This window comes from Malania oleifera, chromosome 6 (genome assembly GCF_029873635.1).
Source record: "Malania oleifera isolate guangnan ecotype guangnan chromosome 6, ASM2987363v1, whole genome shotgun sequence".
Taxonomy (NCBI): domain Eukaryota; kingdom Viridiplantae; phylum Streptophyta; class Magnoliopsida; order Santalales; family Ximeniaceae; genus Malania; species Malania oleifera.
This window is the reverse complement of record NC_080422.1, coordinates 4,037,645-4,064,442: the sequence shown is the minus strand read 5'-3', so window position 1 is coordinate 4,064,442 and position 26,798 is coordinate 4,037,645. Positions and strand designations below refer to the sequence as shown.

The following is a 26,798-nucleotide window of genomic DNA, read 5'->3' as shown; positions in this document are numbered from 1 at the left end:
ACACGAGGACTCCGCTTTTTTTTTTGGGGGGGTTGGGGGGGTGGTTGAATCCCTTCATTCCCATGGAACTTGTTTGCCCAGGGCTTCGGGGGGAGGGGTGGGGGTTTGATTCCCTCAATTCCTAATGAGTTGTCCACGTGTGGGCTCAACTCTTACGGGAGATTGACTCCCTCAATTTCTGGGGGGTTTGTCTGCGCAAGAACTCTGCTTTTGTTAGACTTGTATCCACGAGGACTCTGTTCTTGCATAGATTTGACTCCTTGATTCCTAAGGGACTTGATTTTGCAAAGGGTTGACTCCCTCAATTCCTGCAAGATTTGGCTAATTAGTGACTCTGCTATTAGAAGGGATTGACTCCATCAATTATTGTGAGACTTGTCTGTGCAGGAACCAAGGTCTTAAATTTTGTTTTAGACTCAAATTTTGAACCTCCAAAAGTATAGAAATTTCGATTTTGATGTTAATTTCGATTTCAATTTGAAAAAAAAAAATGGAATCAGTAGTAAAACATGGAATTCTTTTATGAATCTTTAGATTTGATTAATAAACAGAATAATATAAGTTTTAGGACTAATATATTACAAGTAAATGCATCTATGCTTTGTATGAGATGGAGAAGTTGTAATATAATATGTGCATCAAACATATTTGTAAGATAATGTACATGAAACATTTTTAGTGAAGTGATACAAATGAAATTCATAAGTCATTTAAATATTATTTATTATACAAATAATGATAATTTAGACATGAATGGTTAAATAAAATGTTGTTGTTTATTTTTTCATATAATTTCAAAAGCACTTGTAATAATCTTTTGTTTCGATCAAAATAAATAAAATAAATTAAGAGAGAAATTTCACTTCACTCCTAAATCTCTCATTTGAATTCCGAGGAAATTTCATTGCATAGTTCAAATTTCGACAAGGTTTGCTAAAATTTCGAGATTTTGATAAATTTCGGATGATACGTTGAGATTTCGATGGAAATTATACAAGACAAAAATCGATTGCCATTCTAATTTCGAGGGCGATAGAAACCAAAAAATTTCGACGGAAATTTCAACAATTTTATGGAGATTTAAGACCATGGCAAGAACTTTGCTCTTACGAGTTGGTTGACTCCCGCAAACCTTGCATGACTTGTTTGTGTGAGTACACTTCCGCAATGGTCGACTCCCACGAGGCTAGCGCTTCAATAGGATTGGCTTTGCAAGATACCAACTTTTTTTTTTTTGATAAATGCGAGATTTATTATTATTATTATTATTATTATTTAGAAAACACAGAAAGTGTGTGTTGTAGGATTTTTTTTTTTTTTTGAAAAATCAAAGAAGGTCTACTTCCAGTACAAATTTCCATTTTTTTATCAAATTTCTTTTTTAATTTTTTTTTTCATAACAACAACAATAACAAAAAAACTAAGCCTTAAGTCCCACTAGGTGGGGTTGGCTATAGAATCCTTTTTCGCAAATTTATGCGATCATGGATCATTTCTTTTGACCGATTCAAGACTATTAAATCCTTACTTACTATCTTCTTCAAAGTTATTTTAGGTCTACCCTTACCCCTTCTACTGCGCCCACGGTAACTAACTCACTCTTCCTCATTGGCACACTATGTGGCCTATGTTGCAAGGGTCCATACCATCTGAGCCCTCCCTCCCTTATCTTATCTTCTATAGGAGCTACACCTAACTTACCACGAATAAGTTCATTCCTTAATTATCTTTCAGTATTATACCACTTATCCATCTAAGCATTCTCATCTTGACAACTTTTACTTTTTGGATATTCTGTTTCTTCGTCACCCAACATTTTGATCTATATAACATAGCTGGTCTTATACGCGTCCTATAAAACTTCTCTTTTAGTTTTAAGGGTATTCTACGATCACAAAGAACTCTTGAAGCACTTCTCCATTTTACCCAACCTGCTTTAACTCGATGCATTACATCATCTTCAATTTATCCTTCAGCTTGCATAATAGATCTAAGGTATCGAAATCTACAAGTACTATTTATTTCTTCATCATCAAGTTTAACTTTGTCTCCAATATTCCTTCTACCATTACTGAAATTACATTTCATATATTCTGTCTTATTTCTACTTATCCTAAAGCCTCTAAATTCCAATGCTTCTCTCCATAATTTTAACTCGGCCTTTACTCCGTCCCTAGTTTCATCAATTAATACAATATCATCTGCAAACAACATACACCATGGAACCTCATTTTGAATACTCTTGGTCAATTGGTCCATCACTAAGGCAAAAAGATAAGGGCTCAAAGCAGACCCTTGATGTACACCTATGGTGATTGGAAATTCTCTAGTTTTTTCATCAATAGTCCTTACCCTAGTCATTACTCCATCGTACATATCCTTAATGACATCAGTATACCTACTACATGCACCCTTTTTTTTTTTTTTTTTCCTAAAACCCACCATAGAACTTCCCTAGGTATCCTATCATATGCTTTCTCTGGGTCAATAAATATCATTTGCAAGTCCCTCTTCTTTTCCCTAAACTTTTTCATTGATCTTCTTAAAAGATATATAACTCATGTGGTAGATCCCCTAGGCATAAAAACAAATTGATTTTTTGAGACCGTCGTTTCTAACCTTAAAGGTTCAACTATCCTTTCCCATAGTTTCATCGTAATACTCATAAGTTTAATTCCACAATAGTTATTACAATTTTGAATATCTCCTTTATTTTTGTATATAGGTATTAAAGTGTTTTTCCTCCATTCATTTGGCATTTTCTTAATTTTTATAATTGTATTAAATAAATAGTTAACCATGTGATTCTATTATCACCTAAACATTTCCAAACTTCAATTGGGATGTTATCCGGTCCTATAGCTTTCCCATTTTTCATCTTTCCAGTGCAAACTTAACTTCGTTAACTCTAATTTTGCGAATAAATCTCATATTTTTAGTCTTTTCCTCATTTCTCAAATCTAAGTTTAAGTTTTCTATTTGGTTTTCATTAAATAACTTACTAAAGTAGTTTCGTCATCTTTCTTTATTGTCTTCTTCCCTAACCAAGACAATATCATCCTCACTTTTTATACATTTTACATTTCCTATTACTCTTCCTTTCTCTCGCTTTAGCAAGTTTACATATATCTCTTTCCCCTTATTTTGTATCTAATCTATCATACAAACTATTAAATAATATGTATTTAGCTTCACTAACGGTCCTTTTCTACATCTTTCCTCGCCTCCTTATACTTTTGAAAGTTATCCATGTTTCTACTTTTTGTCACGTTTTATAACAAAATTTTTTTGTCTTTGCGACTTTTTGGAAATCTTTATCCCACCACCAACTTTCTTTGTTATTCAAGAATTTTCCCTTTGATTCACCTAAAATCTCTTTTGCTATCTTTTTTTATAAAGTTCCCCATCTTTGATCATTTTATCTTTAAATTTTATTATATTTTCTCCCTTTAGATTCCACCACTTAGTTCTCTTACACTAGTTTATTTTATATTTTTTCTTCCATTTTTTAATACATATATCTAACACTAAGACTCTATGTTGTGTGGTTAGGCTTTCACCTAGAATAACTTTGCCCTTGCATGATAAACGATCTACCTTCCTAGTTAAAAAATGTATATATATATATTTGACTTCTATTTTGTCCACTTTTAATGGTTATTAAGTGTTCTTCTCTCTTCTTAAAGCAAGTATTTATTATACTAAAATCACATGACATAGCAAAGTCTAAAGATCATTTCCCTAGGTTCATTTTTGTCTCCATATTCATATCCTCTATGTATCATCTCATTACTTTTATTATCCCTTCCAACGTGTCCATTTAGATCTCCTCCTATAAATATTTTCTTAATCTCTGGTATGTTTTGTATAATACTATCCATATCTTCCCAAAATTATCTCTTAAGATTTTTTACTAAGCCGACTTAAGGAGTATAAGCACTTATGATATTTATAATCGCTTGGCCTAATGCCATCTTGATTTTTATAATTCTCTCCCCTACTCTGTTTACATCAACAACGCCATCTTTTAAGTTTTTGTCTACAATAATTGCTCCATTCTTATGTCTTTCTTTTCCAATGTACCAAAGTTTAAATCCTGATTTATTAATTTCTCTAGCTTTCTCCCCTAGTCACTTAATTTCTTGAAGGCAAATTATATTAATTCTTCTTCTAATAATTGTGTCCACAATTTCAATGCTTTTATCCATAAGTGTCCTTATATTCCAAATTGTTAATCTAATCCTAGTTTCTAGAACTAACTTCTTTACCTGCTCACGTCCAGAATGATGCAGGATCCCTTGCATATTTGACACTGTATCTGGGTGCCAACATGGCGTGTCGCTTTGGGGCGATGACCTAGCCCACCCTCGCCCACTTTTCGCTACACTCAGGTGGTACAAGTGCAACGTGTCACTCGTAGGGGACGCCCCAACAAATATTCGGTAAGGAATCATTGAACATGAATCATTGAACTTCCTTGAGTGTCCTTCTGTTCCAATTTCTTTGATTATAAATTTTATTCTCATCTTCTTTGATTGTAGGATCGGCAACATTTATTATGATGCACACGTAAAGGTTACCCCAAAATGACTTGGAAGAATCAACAATAATTTTGCATATGAGCGAGACCTAGCAAGGAGATTCTAGCCCACAAAAATCACATCCTTAGCATGAAGTTTGTCATGCAAGGAAGGTTTCCCATTCTATAAATTGCAATATGAGACAATTATTGATTCGTAAATATAGTTGTAATAGAGATGATTCTTATGCCAAAGATCTTCAAAGAGAAGTTGGTGGGGCCTCCCTCAATGCCAATGAGAATCATGGTGGCAAAGATAACCATAGCGTTGGACAGATTAATGAAAGAGTGGATGACAATGGGAACATCTTTCTACATGATTCCTCTCCTATGGCTAAATTTTATTCCTTGACTCAGCATATGTCGTTGACACTTAGCCATGCTACTCAATTTCTAGATTCTCAATTACTCGGCCAATTTCTTGAGACATCTCAATGTGAGTTTGGTCCCCTTGAAGCTCCTCATTTTTCTAGACTCAAGATAACTTTTGCTAGTAAGTTGATCCTCATGGATTCTCCCAATCCCACTTTTCCTCTCCTAATGCCAAGAGCAATGAACTTACATGGTCCTAGGAATTTCATAGTACCTTGGGAGGATCCAACATATGTGGAGTTTCATAGCTTTAGAGTACATAGCAACACATGAATTATTTGAATCATATTTATAAACTTGTAGGCGAGTTCCAAGAAAATGGCATATCAAGTTGGAAAAATGTTATATTTATGCTATTTATATGCCATTGGGCAGGTATTTTACGTTTCATGCAGTTCTTGAAGTTTTATGCTTCAGATGGATATTGTGGTTTAGATGATGGAGTTTTGTAGATGTGTCGGGATTAAATTGGACATGTTTGAATCTTACTTCAAGCAAACTAATAATGCTATCAACCTATTAAAGCTTGATATACATTGTTGGCCGATAACCTAACAACTTAAGCTTTTAGGTAAAGTGACAATCTAACATGGCACTAGGGGGTCCCAGGGGAGTGTTAAAGCTTGATGTACATTGTTGGCCAACAACCTGACAACTTAAGCTTTTAGGTGAAGTGCTATTCTAACACAACTTTGAGCCTTGAGTAAAGTTATACAAGCTAATCATTGAGGCAAAGTTGACGAAGGCCAAGCTCGAGAAGCTAAATCTAAAGAGACTTAATCTTCACCTAATGCATGGGAGGTTAGGGGTCTTGACCCAACTACAAAAAACATATATATCTTGATAATTTTAGAGTAATCTTGTAACTTTCTGATAGGGAGAGCACCCTTTGACCCAATGCTAGGGAGATAAGATCTTGACCTAGCTTCAGGGAGATTCTCTTGACCTACGTTTGGATTAGTCATCAAGTGATTAAGATTTGCTAAGGAGGAATATCCTTATATCATTCCCAAGGAGGATACCTCTCGACCCAAAGCCAAGGATAGAGAATCTCAATTCAACTCTAAGGAGATGGTTTCTCAACCTAGAGCTAGGGAGAGGCTCTAGACCCAACTCCAAGGTGTCATCCTCCGAAACCGGTGGTGTTAGCATTATACCAATGCCTCCTCCTGTAGTTGTTGAAGAACCATCACAGTATATATTCCAATCTTGGCTTTGAGTTGCAAAGAGCCAAGGGATTCTTCAAATTTTCAAGATAAAGACTTGATTGTGGCAAATGAGGCAAGGTCAGAGAGACGTCACCGAGCACTTCATGGAGATGAGACAACTTTGGCAAGAGCTCGACCAGAGCGTCGAGGAGAAGTGGGAATGCTTCAGCAACAACACCCACTACAAGAAACGACTCGAGAACGAAAGGGTCATCGAGTTCTTGGCCGGCCTCAACCGTGAACTGGATGATGTGCAAGGACGGATACTTGGCCGACGACCCCTTCCATCGACCCAAGAGGTATTTGCAGAGGTGAGGTGCGAGGAGAGTAGAAGAAAGGTGATGCTGAAGACACCTATGGGCCATATTGGGCCGGAAATGTCAGCCTTAAATCCAAAACCAAATGGGCCTGAAGTTTCGGCCCTAATTTCAAAAGGCCCTACGGGATTTGGGCAAAAATCACATAAGGGGAAATTATGGTGCGAGCATTGTCGCAAGCCAAGCCATTCAAAAGATGCATGTTGGGAAATTCATGGAAAGCCTGCAGATTGGAAGCCGAGACAAAATCAAAAAAATCGTGGATACTAGGCAACTACTGATAATTTAGCTGAGAAGTCACAAGGCGAAAAAAATAACAATACCACTCCTAGTAGCATATTCAGTCCAGAGCAGATGGATCAGCTATATAAAATGTTTTCCTCAATTCAAACATTGGGTCAGTCTCCCACTAGTTCTCTGGCTCACCGCGGTAATTATTTGTCAGCCTTAAATACTATATCCTGTTACAAATCACCATGGATAATTGACTCGGGTGCATCTAATCATATGACTAGTTCTTATCAATTGTTTTCATCCTATTCACCATATGTTGGAAATCTGAGAGTCAAAATTGCAGATGGTTCTCTATCACCAATTGCCGGTAAAGGAAGTATTCGCATATTTGACTCTGTAACTTCAAAATCTATCCTACATGTTCCCAAATTATCTTGCAACTTGTTATCCATCAGCCAGTTAACAAAAGACTCCAATTGCTCTGCTAAATTTGATTCATCTCATTGTGTTTTTCAAGACCTATCATTGGGGAAGACGATTGGCACTGCTAAGGCGTATGAGGAACTCTACAACTTTGAGGAGGCAAGGTTGAGTGAACGATGTAATACTACAATTTGTGATTCTGCATCTATTTCTAGAGATAGTGAACTTTTGTTATGGCATTCTAGGATGGGTCACCTAAATTTTCATTATTTAAAATGTTTGTTTCCGTCTATTTGTTCAAATAAAATGTCTTCTAAGTTTCAATGTGAAGTGTGTGAGCTTGCAAAACATCGGCGTGCTTCTTTCCCACCATCTATATACAAATCATCCCACCCATTTACTATGATTCACAGTGATTTGTGGGGACCCTCAATATCCCTCAATCGCACCCATACGAAATGGTTTGTTACTTTTATTGATGACCGTACTCGTCTTTGTTGGGTTTTCTTGTTGAAAGATAAAACTGAAGTCCATTCCATTTTTGTCAGTTTTCATTCAATGATTCAAACACAATTCCAGACTCACATTCAAATTTTACGTACTAATAATGGTACAGAGTATTTTAATGATATTCTGGGAACTTATCTTCAAGAAAATGGGATTGTTCATCAAAATTTTTGTGTGGATACCCCTCAACATAATGGGGTTGCTGAACCAAAAAACAGACATATACTTGAAGTAGCTCGGGCATTGATGTTTACGAACATGAAAAACTATTTTTGGGGCAATGCCATCTTAACAGCTACCCATCTCATTAATCGAATGCCGAGTCGGGTACTTACCTTTGCCACTCCTCTCTAGAAATTCTAGGAACATTTTCCTACCTCTCGACTCACCTCCAGTCTTCCGCTGAAAATCTTTGACTGCACTGCCTTTGTTCATGTTCATGCTCACCATCGGGATAAGTTGGATCCTCGTGCTGTTAAATGTGTCTTCATTGGTTACTCCCCTACCCAAAAAGGCTATAAATGTTATGACCCCGTCTCAAAAAGGATGTTTGTTAGCCTTGATGTCACATTCTTTGAAACCACTCCTTATTTTCCCCAAAGACCTCTCTTCAGGGGGAGAATGGAGTGAAGATCGGTTCTTTGACTTCTTTACTACTGAATCTATGCCATTTGAATCTGTGCCATCTATTGAGCCTCCCATTGCTTCATTCTCTGACCCATCTATTGAACCTTCCATTGCATCACTTCTTGACCTGTCGAACACAAAAGAACACTTAACCTTGAGGGGAGATGTAGGGAAGCAAAACAACATAGACATACTCGTTTACTCAAGAAAGCCGAACACAAAGAATAGGGAGAATCTCATACCTGAGGCACCAAGAGCGTTGGAACCGATGATGGCTTTGAACAACCATAAGTCCACGCCCAATCTTGATCTGGTAATAGATAGTCATGAGCTCTCTTCTGATAATCCTGTACCTGATGACATCAATTTACCTATTGCAATCAGAAAACAAACCAGGTCATGTACTCAATATCCCTAGTCTAAATGCATGTCTTATGAAAGCTTGTCTACAGGATATCGTGCTTTTGCCTCAAACCTTAACAGGATGAGAATTCCAAAGAATATTCAGGAAGCTCTAGAAATACCTAAATGGAGGGAGGTGGTCATGGAGGAAACATGGGCTCTGGAAAAAAAATGGAACTTGGGATGTAATGAATTTGCCAAGAGGGAAGAAGTCAGATGGTTGTAAATGGGTCTTCACAGTGAAATATAAATCTGATGGGACAGTTGAACGTTATAAAGTCAGACTTGTTGCAAAAGGATTTACACAGACTTATGACATTGACTATACGGAGACATTTGCACCGGTGGCAAACTTGAATATAGTTTGGGTCCTCTTGTCATTAGAAGCCAACTTAGATTGTTTACTACAACAACTTGACATCAAGAATGCATTTCTAAATGGCGAGTTAGAAGAAGAAGTCTACATGACTATTCCACTAGGCTTCAGTAAGAAAGGTGAAGAAAACAGAGTGTGTAAACTCAAGAAGTCCTTGTATAGACTCAAACAATCTCCCAGAGCATGGTTCGACAGATTTGCAAAAGTAATAAAGAACCAAGGATATCGACAAGGGCAATCAGATCACACCCTGTTCTTCCAATAGTCTGAAAGGGGTAAAAGAACAATTCTAATAGTGTATGTTGATGATATAATCCTAATTGGGAATGATACAGTAGAGATGGAAAGATTGAAGAAAATTTTAGCTACTGAATTTGAAGTTAAAGACTTGGGACAAATGCGGTACTTCTCGGGCATGGAAGTTGCTAGAACGAAAAAGGGTATTAGTGTCTCTTAGCGAAAGTATATTACTAATCTTCTAATTGAAACTGACATGCTTGGATGCAAACCTAATGAAACCCCAATTGAAGCAGTAAAGAGGGTCGAAGACTGTGGAATACCAGTTGAAAAGGAGAGGTATCATAGATTGGTTGGTAAGCTAATCTACCTATCACATACTAGACCAGATATTGCATTTGCAATCAGTGTGGTAAGCCAACACATGCATTCACCAAAAGAAGCTCATTTAGATGCTGTGTACTAGATCCTTCGATATCTCAAGGGCTCCCCAGGCAAAGGACTCTTCTTCAAGAAATATGAAAGCAAGGAAGTAGAGATCTTTACAGATGCAGATTGGGCAGGATAAGTGGAAGATAGAAGATCCACCACCGGGTATTGCACATTCGTTTGGGGAAATCTTGTAACTTGGAGAAGCAAAAAATATAATGTAGTGGCTCGTAGTAGTGCTAAAGCTGAGTTTAGGGCAGTTGCTCAATGAATATGTGAAGGACTATGGTTACAAAAACTCTTGGAAGAACTACAGGTCCTGGTAAAAATTCCTATCAAACTCTATTGCGACAACAAAGAAGCCATCAGTATCTCTCTCAATCCAGTTCAACATGACAGGACTAAACATGTGGAAGTGGACTGACACTTTATCAAAGAAAAAGTTGAAGAATGAACTATTTGTATGACTTATGTACCTACCAACGAACAAACTGCAGATATCTTTACTAAAGGGTTGGCATGACAGAACTTTGATGATCTCATTAGCAATTTGGAGATGATTAATATCTATGATCCAGTTTGAGGGGGGTTAAAATTCCAAGTATCTTTGTGAATAATGAATAAATTAGGAAAGTGGGTAAATGTAGAAGATTTTATATTATCTTGTAAGGGGATTATTTCCTTGTTTAGAATAGGTGATTTTACTATATAATGTAAGATTGGGATGTAAAGAAAGTCCAGAATTGAAGAAATATAGAATTTATATTCTGTTTTCATATAGCCAAGTAATCAACTTCACTCCTATGTAAGAATTTGCTTAAATAATATATTGGACATTCTTGCTCACCCACTTCTTGTGCCAATAAAGCCCTCACAGAATTTTTGGTATAAGCGAGATACTATCTCATAGGAAAGCTTTTTATCAATATAGTTCATTGTAGTCAAGGCAACTTGAATGCAATTTTCTCTACATCCCTTGGATGTTAAAACCTAAACATGCCTGAATTTGACTGTCTCCCAAGTCCCAACATGTGTATCATTGTGGAGTTTCTTATTCAAATTTTGTTCCCAACTTTGGATGACATTCACACTAGGACCTCTCTTCCTGAAATGGGCATTGTCATTCCTTTGCCTTTGAATGGAGTTATTAGTCCTTCAAGTAGCTTTTAGCAAAGGATGACAATGCCAAATTCTCCAAATGCACCCAATATTCAATAAACATCCCTTGGATGCAAACTTTCACAAGCTCCCACTCCTCAATTTTATCTTGGATGACTAATACATGCTCCTCAAAGCATTCTTCATAGTCCATTAGATCCTATTTATACATTTGATGCTCCCTCTCAAGATCCACCAAAGTCACCTTCTCCTAAGTGGAGACGAATTTTCCACAAAAAAATGACACATTTGATCCTAAGTTTCCATGAACCCTAGTATTAGAGTAGCATACCACATGTATGCCTTCTCAATCAAGGATTTGGAACATTCCTTTAGTTTGAGATCATCATCCAATCTATAGACGCTAGAAGTCACCACAAACTTCATTAGATGCTCCTTGGTGTCACTAGACTTGCTATTGAAGAGCTTAGATTTGGGATTGGAAGGGACCCTAAACCTAAATAAGGCTTGGAGATATTTCAATATATATATGGAAGACTAAAGTTCATCCTAGAGAAAAAAAGACTTCTCATCATTCTTGTCCAAAATCTTATCCAAATCCTCCTTAGTGGTGTAAGGGATAGAATTGGATATGATGGATTTTGAAGGAGGAGGAGTGAGGTTTGGAGGGGCATGTGAAGTGGATCCTCCATATTGAAGTTTTGGAAGAAGCATAGTGGTTGCAAAAGGTGAAGTAGAGATTATCCCCAAGAAAGGTGGTGTTTGAGAGACCATTGCAAGGTTCGTGGTAGAAGGATCTTATGGCATGTCTTTATCGTACCCCCCAGAAATAGGAGGATCAATATAGTCATTGTTCCCACTTTGAGGTAAATTAGCCAGATGGTTCAAGGCAATCCCTTGAGGTTATGAAACTGAGGTGGATGCTAGAATCATTTGACTAATAATAGCAATTGCTTCATTAAGTAAACTTTTTCTTGGGATGTTTGAACCATTTGAATCATCTAAGTCATGTAGGTCAGTAGGTGTCAAAGTTCGAAGATTCTTTACACTCAATAGCATGATCACTGGAATTCGCTTCATTCTCTATGTCTTGAGTGGGTTGAGTATTAGAAGCTTCTGGTTAACTGCTTACCTTTCTCTTAGCCATAACCTTACACAATCAAACTCTCCGTCTCTCCCCAATGGAGTCATCAAAATGTGGAGGGGGTTCTTCAGAAGGGAGGAGAGCTTTGTTGTAGAAAAGTAATGGACGTTCTAGGAAGTGCCTAAAGAGGAGAACCGGGCAATTACCAGGAAGCTTAAGCATGGATTATGGCAGGTGAAGGTATTTGGATAGCCAAAGAGATTTTTGAACTAGTGGGAATCCAAAGTGAAGAGAGAGAGAGAGAGAATGCTATAAGGTGTTATCCTCCTAGAATAGATTGACATGCCATATCTCAATTAATGGGAAAAAAATGGATTTTGAGTGAATCTGATCATGACACATGGTTAGGATAAGAGCATATAAAAAGGGAACTAGTTTCACAAATGACACACGAATGCTAGAGCAACTTAAGAACAAGCTAAGGGGTAGATATCCACTTTAGAAAACCCTAAGTCAAGCCCACCAAGCCAAAACTCTCTAGAACATCCCAAGACCAGGATTGGTAGAGGCCTTGCCATGTGTTTCTGTTGAGATTGCAGGTGTGGAATCGTCGGCAGAAGCACCTCCCTCGCAGCTTATGTTGAAATGGAGACCAACAGCCCAGCCGTGTTCTTTGACATTGGAGACCGGTGGCCACCAACCTCTGCAGACTATGCTGAAATTGTAGCCACCGCCTTTTGAATTTTTCTCCCCCTTGTGTATATATATATATATGAGTGTGGAGTTGTGCAGAGTGTTGTGTGTAGTGTGTTGTGTTGTGTTGTGCGCAGAGTGTTGTGTGTAGAACAGAGAGTTGTGTGTGTGTGAGAGAGAGAGAGAGAGAGTTGAGTTTAGCAGTGTGGCTCCTCCTGTATAATTCTCTCGGTGGTAATAGTGATTTGGTGTGTGCTCCGTGGACGTAGGTCAATTCGACCGAACCACGTAAATCCAATGTTCCATTTTGTGTGTTCGCATTTCGTGTGTGATTGTTGCTCCAGGATCTAACCCCAACAATTGGTATCAGAGCGAGGTTGGAGGAAAATAGCCAGATCGGAAAAAAATTCCCAGATTTGAGCCTCTATCCAGTAGCCCAAAATTCATTTTTGAGGCCACCATCGCATTCCTCTCGTCGAGACGAAGCCAATGGTGGCCACCGGAGCTCCAAACGACCTCAGACAGCATAGCAAGCGCCTGCACACGTCGCTAATGTCCAGACGACATTTCCACACGCCTTCACGCACCGGCAGGTCAATCCATGCGCCCCCACGCGCCGGCGAAAGACCGGCCAACGGACGAAAGGAAGAAGATGGTCCACGTCATCGGACACATCAGTCGGGACCCGCGCCGCGTTAGCACCTGGTCAGCTTGCCGCGTCAGCGCCACGTGGCGCCAAGCAAGTAGCCCAGTCAGCAGCCACTTCACCGCCACGTCAGCGGCCAAGCCAGCCGCTACATTAGCTTGGGCCCACGCCACGTCAGCAGCTAGGTCCCACAGTGGGTCCCACATTCACTCGCCAGTAGGTGGGCCCCACAGTACCACGTCAGCAGTGGGCCCCACGTTGCTACGTCATTTAACGACGTCACTAACGCTGTCAGGAATATTCCGTCAGTCAGAGGAATATTCCGTCATAGTTTACTAGAGTTGACCAGATTTGACCAAGAGTTTGACTGGGCTTTTCGAAGCCATTTCGGGTTCGTTTTTTGAACAACTTAAGCCATTTCTAGGGTTTTTAGCCATTTCGGATCCAACCGTGCTGTCCGTTTGAGCTAATTCCGTCTCTAAATTAGCAAATCAAGATGTCGAACGAAAAGAGCTCTCAGATCGAGATGTTTGACGGCACGAACTTCTGTTTCTAGAAAATGCAGATTGAAGACTACTTGTTTGGTGAGGAGTTGCACTTACCATTGAAGGAGAAGCCAGAATCCATGAAGGAGAGCGAGTGGGAGTTGCTTGATCGAAAAGCTCTCGGAGCTATCAGAATGACATTGGCAAAGTCTGTTACCTTCAACATCAAGTACTTGACAACCACCAAATCCCTTACGGATGCTCTATCTAATATGTACGAGCAGCCATCAACCGCGAATAAGGTACACTTGATGAAAAGATTGTTTACAATGAGTATGTCTACAGGTGAAAGTTTCAGTAGACACCTGAATAATTTCAACGAGCTGTCGGATCAACTAGCCTTGGTTGGAATTGCATTTGACTGTGATATCTGTGCCCTACTGATTCTCAGTCAGCTGCCTGAGAGTTGGAAAGGTATTGTTACTACAATCAGTAGCTTTGTAGGAAAATCGAAGCTGAAGTACAACGAGGTTATCAGCATGATTTTGACAGAAGAGATCAGAATGCAATCGAACAATGCCTCCACTTCAAGTTCATCTTTGAATGTGGAAAGCCGAGGAAAAGGAACCGGGCACGGACGATTAAACAATCGCGACAGATCTAGGACCAGGCGGTCTAGATCCAGAAATCCCAGAGGTTCCCAGGGCACAAAGAACATTGAGTGCTAGAACTGTGGAAAGGCCGGGCATTTCAGAAACCAGTGCAAAGGTACGAGAAAAGAATTTGAGGCGAAGACAGAAGCAAATTTCGCCTCTTCCTCAAGAGAAAAAGATGCATTGATATGCTCTTTGGAGAGCAAGCAGGAGTCTTGGGTCTTAGACTCCGGAGCCTTATTTCATGCCACTTGCTGCAGAGATTGCCTAGAGGAGTACACACCAAGTAATTTCGGTAAGGTGCACCTTGGCAACGATCAACCTTGCGACTAATCGGCAAGGGAGCTGTGAATATCAATATAAACGGGTCAGCATGGAAGCTGAAGGATGTCAGATATATTCCGGACCTGAAAAAGAATTTGATCGTAGTTGGTCAGCTGGCAGATGAGGGATACACGACGACATTTATTGGCGATGAATGGAAGGTTTCAAAGGGTGTACTAATCATTGCGCGAGGTAAGAAAAGCAGAACACTTTATCTATCCTCCAATGCCTCCATGTCTATTTCAGTTGCTGCAGGAAATGACGACAGCAACATCTGGCACCAACGAATCGATCACATGAGTAAGAAAGGACTCAGGGTGATGCACTCAAAGGGAAAATTGAGTGGTCTACAGTCAGTGCAGATTGACTTGTGTGAGGATTGCATATTTGGGAAATAGAAGAGGATCAGTTTCCAAACAAACACCCATGCCCCAAAGAAGAAGAGACTAGAACTAGTCTACTCAGATGTGTGGTGTCACACCCCGAACCCTGAAATGGGACCCAGGGGTGAATTAAGTAACCTAACCTGTCTCTGTATCAATATAAAACATACAAGATACCATACTCAAGAGGGTACGACCCCGTGGGGTAACGGATGCCCTATATATATTCATACAATACATGTCTATACTCGTTATATACGCAGCGGAATATGGTCTTTCTTTATATCAAACTGTATCATACCAGAGTCTATACCATATAGGATTAAACATAACCACAAGATACTATACATACCACGGGTGTCTACAAAATCCATCAGGACAACCCGGTTACAAAATTCGTACCTATTAGGTACTAACAGTAGCTAAACACACCTCGCTTCCAGATGCTAGGATGCTAGTTTCGGTTACCCGAAGGACCTAAAAAATATTTGTATATATTTGGGGTGAGACACCTCTCAGTAAGGGAGAAAACAGGTTATATCAATGTGTGGCATACCAGTGTCATTTTCATACTTCATAACACATACATACGATACAGTTTGAAACACATACGTACAATTTCAAAACAAGTTCCATACATTTCCATACAATTCCATACAGTTCCAGTATTTCCACAAAATCCATTCCAGTTCATACGATACTCAAATACATACATACATACATATGGTCAGTGTCGTCACACTACTCACAACTGCACAAGTCACCTAGTCTCACAGCGGTTACGTTCCAACACATTAAACTACGAAGGTTTTCGACTCAAGCCCAATAGTGAATCCATTGCTACACATGCAACTACACAAGGTCACCTGGTCTAACCCCGATTACGTTACCATGTGCAAACTACACTACGTCAACCTAGGCCCACTGTGGTCCGTTGCTACATTCGATGACCAACCAAATCATACTGGTGATATTTCGCACCCCGGATATAGAGCCGGCCACTCTTGCCCACGGTAGTTAGCCGTTACAGGGCACAGCGTACAGTAGTTAGCCGCCCCTAGCTGTTACAGCGTACGATAGTTAGCCGCCCCTAGCCGATTTTCACAAAACCTGAAATCACTTTGGAACTCACGTCCCTATACATTTCAGCGTACGGTAATAAGCCGCCACATAGCTATTTTTCACAAATACCTGGAACAACATACAAACATACACACATACCACACTTATTTGGTTTACGGCAAATCATATCGTTTACAATTTCAAGTATACAGTTTATGCAAATATGGATTACGGTCACCTCAATAATACAGTTTAAACAACATAAACATTTTTCCAATCAAATAAGAGATGATACCCGAAATCCCCAATTTTCCCGAAAACTATAACCCGAAAATTTCGTGTTTTTACCTGATAGATTTCCCCAAATAAGTAGTCAAAACATACATACGATCGTAGCCTACAGGCTTACCGATCCTGATTTCGAAAACGAACTGATATAAACTATAAACAGAATCCCCTTACCTCAACCCGAAACCAAATCACGAACTCTACGGCCCTCAAAACTACGAACCGAGACTCCGAAATCTACAAACCACAATACTAAACATGCTTATAATCCATACTACTTCACATATACTGAATCAGAAATGAAAATCGAGTCTTACCTCGATTTTGGCCCGAAACCCGAAAACGCTCGAACCGAGATTCCGATCCACAAAAGTTGTAGAGAATCCCTCCACGATCCTCGTGGTAACCTCAGATTTCCGATTCTATTAACGACCGGCGAGAAAATCTAGAGAGAGAGAGAGATTTTAGAGAGAGAGAGAGTAGATAGAGAGAGAGTAAGAAACTTAATGAATAAGAAAAGAAATTTTCCTTTTATACCCCCTTTGACCCGCCCAGTTTTCGTCGACGAAAAGTACCTTCGTCGACAAAAAGTCAAGGATTTCGTCGCGGATGTCGGCAGCCTCGTCAACGAAGTCTGATATTTAGAATTTTCCAAACCTCTCGGCTTCTCTTCGTCGACAAACCTCTGAATTTCGTCGACAAAAAGCCTATTGCCTTCGTTGACGAAATCTGCAGGAATCCATTTTTCTATTTTTCGAGTTCTTACATGTGGGGACCAACGCCCGTCTCATCCATAGGCAGAAGGAATTACTTCGTCACGTTTATTGACAATCACTCTCGGAAGGTATGGGTTTACTTTCTGAAGTATAAGTCGGAAGTATATTATGCTTTCAGGGTATGGAAAGCTATGGTTGAAAACGAAACTGGTTTGAGAATTAAGAAGTTAAGAATAGACAACGGTGGTGAGTATGAAGACACCGTTCAAGAAATTATGCTATGAGCACGGTATCAGGATGGAAAGAACTGTGTCGGGTACGCCACAGCACAACGGCGTAGCAGAGTGGATGAACCGAACGTTGACTGAAAGAGCCAGAAGCATGCATATACAGTTAGGCTTACCTTTGCAGTTCTGAGTAAAAGCAGTTGGCACAATAGCGTACTTGATTAACAGGGGTCCATCAATACCTTTGGACCACCGTATACCAGAAGAGGTATGGAGCGGAAAAGAGGTGAGACTTTCGCATTTGAAAGTTTTTGGTTGTGTTGCATATGTACATATCAGTGATCATGTCAGGAACAAGCTTGATCCTAAGTCCTAGAAATGCATTTTCGTCGGTTATGGTGAAAAAGAATATGGATATCGCATTTGGAATGACGAAAACAAGAAGTTGATCAGAAGCAGAGACGTGATTTTCAACGAAAAGGTGATGTTCAAAGATAGGCACACAGCAGAATCCACCGAACCAGTTCAGATAGAGTCAACCTATGTAGATATGAATGATATCCCAGAATGTTGCAGGACACAACAGCAGAATGCTGAGAATCCTCAGGCAGAGGAACTAGTGGAGCAGATCGTCGCACCACCGCCTCCTACTCCAACTCCAGCGCTTAAGAGATCTACTCGGCCCCATGTACCAAACATAAGGTATATAGATTACTTACTTCTTACAGATGAAGGAGAGCCCGAATACTATGATGAAGCATGTCAGGTGGCAGATACGAGCAAATGGGAGCTTGCGATGAAGGACGAGATGAAGTCCCTCACCTTCAATAGAATGTGGGAACTAGTTGAGTTGCCCAAAGGTAAGAAGGTCCTTCAGAACAAGTGGGTGTACAGAATCAAAGAGGAGCATGACGGCTCCAGGAGGTACAAGGCTCAGTTGGTAGTTAAAGGCTTCGAGCAGAAGGAAAGAATTGACTACACCGACATCTTTGCACCAGTTGTGAAGCTGACAACCATCAGATCAATCTTGAGCATTGTTGTCTCAAAGAGCCTATATCTTGAGCAGTTAGATGTGAAGACGGCGTTTCTTCACGGTGATCTTGATGAGGAAATTTACATGCATAAACCAGAAGGATTCTCAGAGAAAGGTAAAGAGAATCTGGTGTACAGGTTGAAGAAGAGCTTGTACGGTCTCAAACAAGCTCCTAGACAATGGTACCGAAAATTTGACGGCTTTATGCATAGTAATGATTTTCTAAAGTGTAACGCCGACCATTGTTGCTACTTCAAGAGGTATCAGTATAGCTTTATCATTCTGTTATTATATGTGGATGACATGCTAATCGCAGGACCAAATATAGTAGAGATCAGGAAATTGAAGCAGCAATTGTCAATGGAGTTTGACATGAAGGACTTAGGCTCAGCGAAGCAAATACTTGGAATACGGATCTCTAGAGATAAGCGACAGGGAACATTGTAGTTATCTTAGTCGGAGTACATTAGCCGTGTTTTACAAAGGTTTAACATGAGCAGCACCAAAACAGTAAATACACTTTTGGCAGGACACTTTTGCCTCTTCAAGGATCAAGTTTCCCAGACAGATGAAGAGAAGGACTTCATGGCTAAGATACCTTACGCCTCAGCCATTGGAAGTCTCGTGTACGCCATGGTTTGTACCAGACCATACATTGGCCAAGCAGTGGAAGCAGTCAGTAGGTTCATGTCAAATCCAGGGAAGACTCACTGGGAAGCAATGAAGTGGATTTTCAGGTACCTCAAAGGCATTGTTGATAAGTGCTTATGTTTCGGCAAAGGAGACTTGAAAGTCAAAGGGTATGTAGATGCCGATTTTTCTGGTGAACTTGATTACCGCAAGAGCACCACCGGATATGTGTTCACTGTTAGCATAACAGCTGTTAGTTGGATGTCGCAGATTCAAAAGATTGTAGCCCTATCCACTACAGAACTTGAGTACATAGCAGTGATAGAAGCCAGCAAAGAGTTGATTTGGCTTTAGGGTTTGTTGACAAAGCTTGGATTAAAGCAGGAGAGGAATGTTTTGTACAGCGACAGTCAGAGTGTGATACATCTGGCAAAGAACTCTGCATTTCATTCCAGAACCAAATATATTGGACTGCGTTATCACTTCATCAGATCTCTATTAAAGGATGGAGTATTAACACTTGAAAAGATTCAAGGTAGCAGAAATCCAGCTGACATGTTGACGAAGGTGGTAACTACAGAGAAGCTGAAGTTGTGCTCAACTTCAATTGGTCTTCATGCTTGAAGACAAATATGAGCACATACCTATACACTGATTGAGATGTTGCCTCTGTCTCCAAGTGGGAGATTGTTGAGATTGCAGGTGTGGAATCGTCGGTAGCACCTCCCCCGCAGCTTACGTTGAAATGGAGACCAACAGCCCAACCGTGTTCTTTGACATTGGAGACCCACAGCCACCAACCTCTGTAGACTATGCTGAAATTGCAGCCACCGCTTTTTGAATTTTTCTCCCCCTTGTGTATATATATATATGAGTGTGGAGTTGTGCAGAGTGCTGTGTGTAGTGTGTTGTGTTGTGCGCAGAACTGAGAGTTGTGAGAGAGAGAGAGAGAGAGGGAGAGAGAGAGGGAGAGAGAGAGAGAGAGTTGAGTTAAGCAGTGTGGCTCCTCCTGTATAATTCTCCCGGTGGTAATAGTGATTTGGTGTGTGCTCCGTGGACGTAGGTCGATTTAACCGAACCACGTAAATCCGGTGTTCCATTTTGTGTGTTTGCATTTCGTGTGTGATTGTTGCTCCAGGATCTAATCCCAACAGTTTCTTTGGCTAATCCCGAAATGCACTGCCAATTCTGATGTTAGTTTATGTTAGTCATCAATTTCATAATCTAGATCATGACGATAATTTTACACATTTACACTTGCACACCCATTCAAGTTCAATTTGTTCATCTTTCCATGTGTTGGAAGAGACCATTCTAAGGAATGTTTGTAGCTTGATGTACATTGTTGAACCATTCCAAGCTTGAATGGTCATTTAGCTTGAAGAGGAAAAAAACACATTGCATACCTCCAGATTTTTTTTTGCCCAATTTTCAACATCAAAGTAAGAAAGGAAAAAAAAAAATAGTTTTATTTGTGTTATTGAGTCCATTTTGATCGTACCAGTCAATCGAGAGTAAGGCTTGGTAGAGCTTAAGTTGAGTTGAACTATGTGCATCAAATGCTTAATAACCTTGTACATTAATTTATTGTTGCCCCTGTGTTTTGACAATTATTTTCCATCTTAAGCCTTAAGTACTGCTTATTTACTTATTTTTCGGTTCCACTGCAGGCAGTAAATTTGAAAAGTTCAGAAATATTGGATCATTCCAACATACAGGTGTGCAAGTGGAATAGTAATTTGAAATACAATGTTCCTATCTCTTTCTTTTATTTCCCATTTTTACAAAATTTAATTTCCATGTCTTCTGAAACAGATTTGCAATGACGGTCACCAATGTGCACTGGCTGAAATCTTGGAGATATTGACCATGGTGTGTGAAAGTCACAAATTACCTCTAGCACAGACTTGGGTTCCATGTAGGCATCGCAGTGTCCTAGCAGATGGCGGTGGCCTGAAGAAAAGCTGCACCAGTTTTGATGGAAGCTGCATGGACCAAATTTGCATGTCCACCACTGACTTAGCATTCTATCTTGTAGATGCTCACATGTGGGGTTTCCGGGAGGCCTGTGCTGAGCATCACTTACAAAAGGGGCAGGGGGTTGCTGGAAAAGCATTTTCATCTCATGGCTTTTGTTTTTGCAGTAATATTACGCAATTCAGCAAAACTGAATACCCCTTGGTACATTATGCACGCATGTTTCGGTTGACCAGCTGTTTTGCAATTTGTTTAAGAAGCACCCACACTGGCAATGATGATTACATTCTAGAGTTCTTTCTTCCCCCTAGCATCACTAATGCTAACGAGCAGCGAACCTTGTTGAACACTCTTTTGGCTACCATGAAGAGGCATTTCTGTACTCTCAAGATTGCTTCTGGAGAAGAACTAGATGAGGCAGGATCCATTGAAGATATTAGATCATCAATGGATGAGAAACATGATCCAGCACTTGAATCCATTAGGATATCTCGAACTTCTAAGTCTCCACCTGAGCCTGAGGCCTTTCCAGATGAGGGTGAGATGGTACAGGTGCCTTCATTAGACAGTAAGCTAATGGTGGAACTTGATGCTGTGAAAGATAGATGGAATGATGTCAGTGTGGGTAGTAACTGCAAAGCTCCTCCACTTCCAGAGAACGAAGACACAAGAAAGGCCTTGGACAGAAAACGTGGAAAAGCTGAGAAGTCAATTAGTTTAGAGGTTCTTCAAAAATACTTCGCAGGGAGTCTTAAAGATGCTGCAAAGAGCCTTGGTGGTATGCTTGTGTACTTAAAATTGTTGCTTGTGCTTTTGCTCATGTAGAGCAGGAATAGTCTCCTGCGGTAGCATTTGAAATGGACTTCTCTTATCAAGGTTCTTGCTTTTACAGTTTGTCCTACAACGATGAAGCGCATCTGTCGACGGCATGGAATCTCTCGGTGGCCATCTCGCAAAATCAACAAGGTTAATCGTTCCCTCTCTAAGTTAAAGCGGGTAATTGAATCTGTTCAAGGTGCTGAAGGAGCTTTCAGCCTTAATACTCTCTCTAGAAGTCCAATTCCAGGAGCTGTGGGTTCCATTTCTAGGTCTGCTGGTTTGAATGGTTCCACTCAAATGGATTCACCAAGCCAAAATCTCTTGGAGTTTGAGAGGGGTGATAATGAACCGTACACTTGTAAGACACCAGGAAGGGATGGACAAGTGGGAAAGGTCATTCCTGGGCAAGGTGGGTTTCCACCAGAGTTTGGTGATGGCTCAAACAGGTCCAAAACAAGGAGTGGCTCTACAGAAGAAAGCACTGGATTGCCAATGTCTCATGGTTCATGCCATGGTAGTCTTGCAAATGAAACTGCTCCAGCAAATGATTTATTTGTGTCTTCTGCCCCTGAACAATGCATCGAAGTTGCAGGCTCCTTGGAATTGGCATTTCAACAACCAGAACTAAATGTCTCGGCTGTTCGCTCAATTCCTGATGCTGTGATCACCACAGAACTTCAAGAACCATTAAGAGGAATGCTGATTGAAGATGCAGGAAGCTCACAAGATCTGAGAAATCTATGTGCATCAACAGATGCCCCTTTGGACGAACAGGTTCTGGAATCAATTTGGACAAATCCACTGTGCTCTAATATTGCTTCCAAGCAATTGGATGGTTCCACTCCTACAGCACCTCATACCGCTGGGCAAGAAGTGAAGATGGTGACTATAAAAGCAATTTACGGGGAGGATATTATAAGGTTTAGAATCTCCTCAACTTCTGGTATTCTTGAGTTGAAGGAGGAAGTGGCAAAACGTCTGAAGTTGGAGGTGGGTACTTTTGATATCAGGTATCTGGATGATGATCACGAGTGGGTTTTAATAGCTTGCGATTCAGACTTGCAGGAGTGTATGGATACTTCACAATCATCAGGCAAGAGTATAATCAGACTACGGGTTCATGATGTAATGGCCAATCTTGGAAGCTCCTATGAGAGCTCTGGGGAATTACAGTAATCAAATTGCGAAGTTCGTAACACCAATCTTGTAGTGTTAGGGGTCTTAGAATACCTTTGCAAGTGCAGGTACTAGATTTCGGTTCCAAATTCCAGCTGGAAGAAATTTTCCGTTGTACCATCCAGGTTGCCCTTTTCTTTAGTGGAAAAATGATGAAATTGCTTGTCAGTGAACTCCTTTCTCAAGCTTTTTGAGCCTTTATACTTTCCTGTCATGTAATTTCTGAAATCCAATGTAATTTCTGAAATCCAAATAAAGACATTTGAAGAAGGGGTAATGAAGTTGAAACAAGGGGTATGCTTCTATTGCTGGAATTTTGTGGGAGTTTATGATTTATCTAAGAGAACCATCCTGCTGATGGTTTAATCCTTATGTATAAAGCTTTGTTAAATTCAACACTATGTTTGATGGATGGAGTTCTGAGTCATAGCTAGATTTACCTAATGTTTAATTGGAAGGTTTAGACTTAGAACTTTAAATTTGGATTTTTTGTGAATTTGAATGAAACAAAGTACAAAATTGTGTGAATTTCTATTTAATTTATACAAATCTAAATTCAAAATCCTAAATTTATGCTTCTAGATATAACATTTAACATTAAAGTAGTTAAAATTTGTATAGAATGTAATATAAAATTATTTTGATTTTTTAAAATTTTATTAAAATGTGGATATAATGTGTTATCTTTCATTGTATTTGTCTAGAGTAAGTCTCCAACAGACCGAAGAAAAGTTACATAAAATATGAATACGAGTAAGGTATATTTGCCTGAAAAATACTAATATGGTGAAATGAGATTAGCATACTCGTTAAGGGTCGTGCTTTGTGCTAGCATTCTTGAAGAAATACTTGGAAGAAAAGGTTCTTTCATGTAAAAATTGGAGTTCAGCAATCATATAATGTTATACTGATATTTAAATCCCTTAAAATGACAAGATCGTGATAGACTCGTACAATTAGGAGTTGCACCAAACACACTTTTCACTTACGTGGATTCAAGTAATACATTTTAAAATTGCTAAACATTTTAAGTCTCCTGCAAAAATTACGTAGAGATCATTCTTACGTTATTTATATGTTTTAAGCATTGATTTTTTGGGTGGAAAAGGAAATGAAAGATGAAGTAAGGCCCAATTATGACCAGTATCAAAGCAAAACTTAATACTTAAATTGTGCCTTTAATTTTTAAGGACCATAACTATTATAGCTTATTATTACTACTATTTTTACCGTGACAACAATACATTACTCTTAATTTTCCCGGCATGGAAATCTGAAATGGCGATCTCTAATTGGACCCAAGGATCTAGGTGGTGACACGTCACCATGCTGAATTGTCAAACATGACCGTTCTGGAGCTCAGCGGTCCCCACTTTAGTGGAATGTTGTGAGTCTTCTGCCACTGTGACATGGGCCAAGCCCATCTCACCTCTGCTCTTCCTTTCTGCCAACTGCTTTTGTGTGGATTTGTAGTAGGTGGCATACAACACTAGTTGGGCCAAGGCAAACACTGAGCCCAGCCCATTCGGGATCTGTAAAGGAAAACCCAAAGTTAAGTAGAGGATCCACCAAACCAACCAACAATTTAATATCGAACAATGTTGTTTTATATGATCATTACAAATTTACATGACAACATGAGAATACTAAACTTTTTTCATTAACAATATGAAACAACATAAGCAAATGCTACTTATCATGAGATGACATAGTGAGTAGGCATGGCATGAGTTTCGAAAAATTGTTACGTTAAATAATCCAATCACGCCGTATTCAAAGTAGATTGTCTAAATATTTTTTTTCTATGTAAGCTCCACCTTACTTGCTCATTAAGCTCATAATCATCACAAGTCTATGAAGGGTGCATTTGTCTTGGTAACATTACTAGACTAAGCAACCTTTTTTTTAGTATGACCTAGATGTGGAACAAGACTAGCCCAAGGGGGGTTAGTCTAAGATTATCGATCCATACCCACTGGCCAACAATGGCTAAGCCGTATCGGTCTCTAAAAGGATTGGACCATCCTTGTTGCCATTGTTTTGTTTTGTTTTTTTAGGTTCTTTTCATTCAGGTCGTCAGTTTACATTTGCATTTGTATTATTTCCGATAAAACTCAATATAACCTTATACTTGTCTGAATCAATACAAATGTAAATTCTCAAGCACGTAGTTATCCTACTTTTGGAAGAATAGATCTCGAACCTTAAATTTGGATTTAGGTGAACTTGAAGTTTAGAAATATTACATTATATATAAATTTAAGATCTCTTTAGACATAGACCGAGTTGGTCCAATACTATTCAAGCCAATCTAGTCCCGTCAACTAAATTAATCACAAGTTTCGGAGAGGAACTCACAATAATGAAGGGATCAAAACGGATAAGAGCATAAGAAGCCCAAGAAACACCATTGGCAAAGGAAGCAAAGGAGATGAAGAAGGGCATATACTCCACACTTTTTGTCCTTATCACCAATTTCTGCATCCATTTGCATTCACACTCCTCATATTAATTTCAACTCTAAAATAAAATATATATAAAAAAAAAACTTAGGTGTCACGAGAATAATAATAGCACGTACTATGACAAATAATGGCGAGGCGTACATCATCACATTAAACAAAATGCAAAGGGTTCCGACCACCATGGAGCGGCGGGCCTCGGTGTGGGCTAGAGTGAGTACAAGAAGCGCCACGGCCACGATGAACACAACCTCCGCGAGCATCGCCGCCACCACCTTGAGCCTCTCTCTCTGGTCCCCGGAGTAAAAGAGGAAGAGGAGGAGGTAGGTGAGCTCGATAACGAGACCGGCGCCGTTGATGGTCAGGACCAAGAAGCTGTGGGGGTGCACCATGGGCAGGCCGTACATGACCCAGATCATGCAGTTCACCAGGGCGGCTAGGTATGGCACCGGCGAGTACTGCTCCACAGACCCTTTCTTCCATATGTGAATAAATGTTGGCCTACAAATTAAAATCATTAATTAATACATATTACAAAGCTTATTAATTAATTTTTGAGTAACGAAATAATGATTTAAAATGAATATGTGCATGTGAGTGATAAGCTCGATCTATCTAATATTTTTTTTTTAAATCTACGTTCTTCTAATTTAATTAAGTAATACATGCATCAAAAAATGTTCTCTTATAAAATTATAGGTAATTTTATGAAATATTAGTGAAAGAAATCTATTAATCTTCTCCTTTTTCACTCAAATCAAAATTCAAGAGTCAAAATTCATACTCCCAAATACAATGCGGGTATAAAATTTCTAGAGAGAGAGAGTTGAAGAGAGAAATTTCTATATAAGAGTTTTTCTTGAGCCTTAGCTGCTTACACCGGTGACAAAAACAAGAAGAGTGAGATTATGTTTCCTGAAAAGAAAAATCAAAGCAAACATCAGTAGGTTTCCACCAAATGGATAGGAAGAAAATTATATGTACACACATACAATTCATTCACGAGGCTCATTAGCTGGCTCACCTAGAATTCCAACTGCAGTTCTAGCTCCTTCTGCAGAAACCATGGCTGGCTTCTTCAACTCTAGCTGAAGAAAAAGAAGAAGAAGAAGAGAGCTGTAAGCCTGTAAGGAGAGATGGAAGATCGTGGGGGGGGGGGGTATTTTCTAGAGAGAGGGTTGGATTGCTGTGTGCAATTAAATGGCACTACTTACGAGGTTTATATCTTATCAAAACCCTATTGGTCCTATTTATTGTTTGAGTCACTCATAGATGGGTTCCTTTAGTATGGTAGCCAATTAAGATCATTC

General features: G+C 39.5%; 2 protein-coding genes across 4 annotated transcripts in view; one reads left to right on the top strand and one right to left on the bottom strand.

Annotated features, from left to right (window-relative positions):
• Nucleotides 1–23,438, top strand: part of LOC131158355 (protein NLP7) — a 29,599-nt gene extending 6,161 nt beyond the window's left edge. For all 3 annotated transcript variants that reach the window (XM_058113163.1, XM_058113165.1, XM_058113164.1), the window contains exons 3-5: nucleotides 20,725–20,772; nucleotides 20,870–21,809; nucleotides 21,924–23,438. In XM_058113163.1, coding sequence (XP_057969146.1) covers nucleotides 20,725–20,772; nucleotides 20,870–21,809; nucleotides 21,924–23,026 — 2,091 coding nt within the window. In that variant the 3' untranslated portion in view covers nucleotides 23,027–23,438. The remainder of the gene's footprint in view (nucleotides 1–20,724; nucleotides 20,773–20,869; nucleotides 21,810–21,923) is intronic.
• A 925-nt stretch (nucleotides 23,439–24,363) lies between these two features.
• LOC131157782 (bidirectional sugar transporter SWEET4) lies at nucleotides 24,364–26,555 on the bottom strand. Its single transcript, XM_058112171.1, has 5 exons — nucleotides 26,513–26,555; nucleotides 26,367–26,403; nucleotides 25,608–25,989; nucleotides 25,385–25,504; nucleotides 24,364–24,558 (listed from the first exon to the last, which is right to left on the bottom strand). The coding sequence occupies exons 1-5, from the start codon at nucleotides 26,553–26,555 to the stop codon at nucleotides 24,364–24,366; spliced, it is 777 nt and encodes a 258-aa protein (XP_057968154.1).
• Nucleotides 26,556–26,798: the final 243 nt, after the last annotated feature.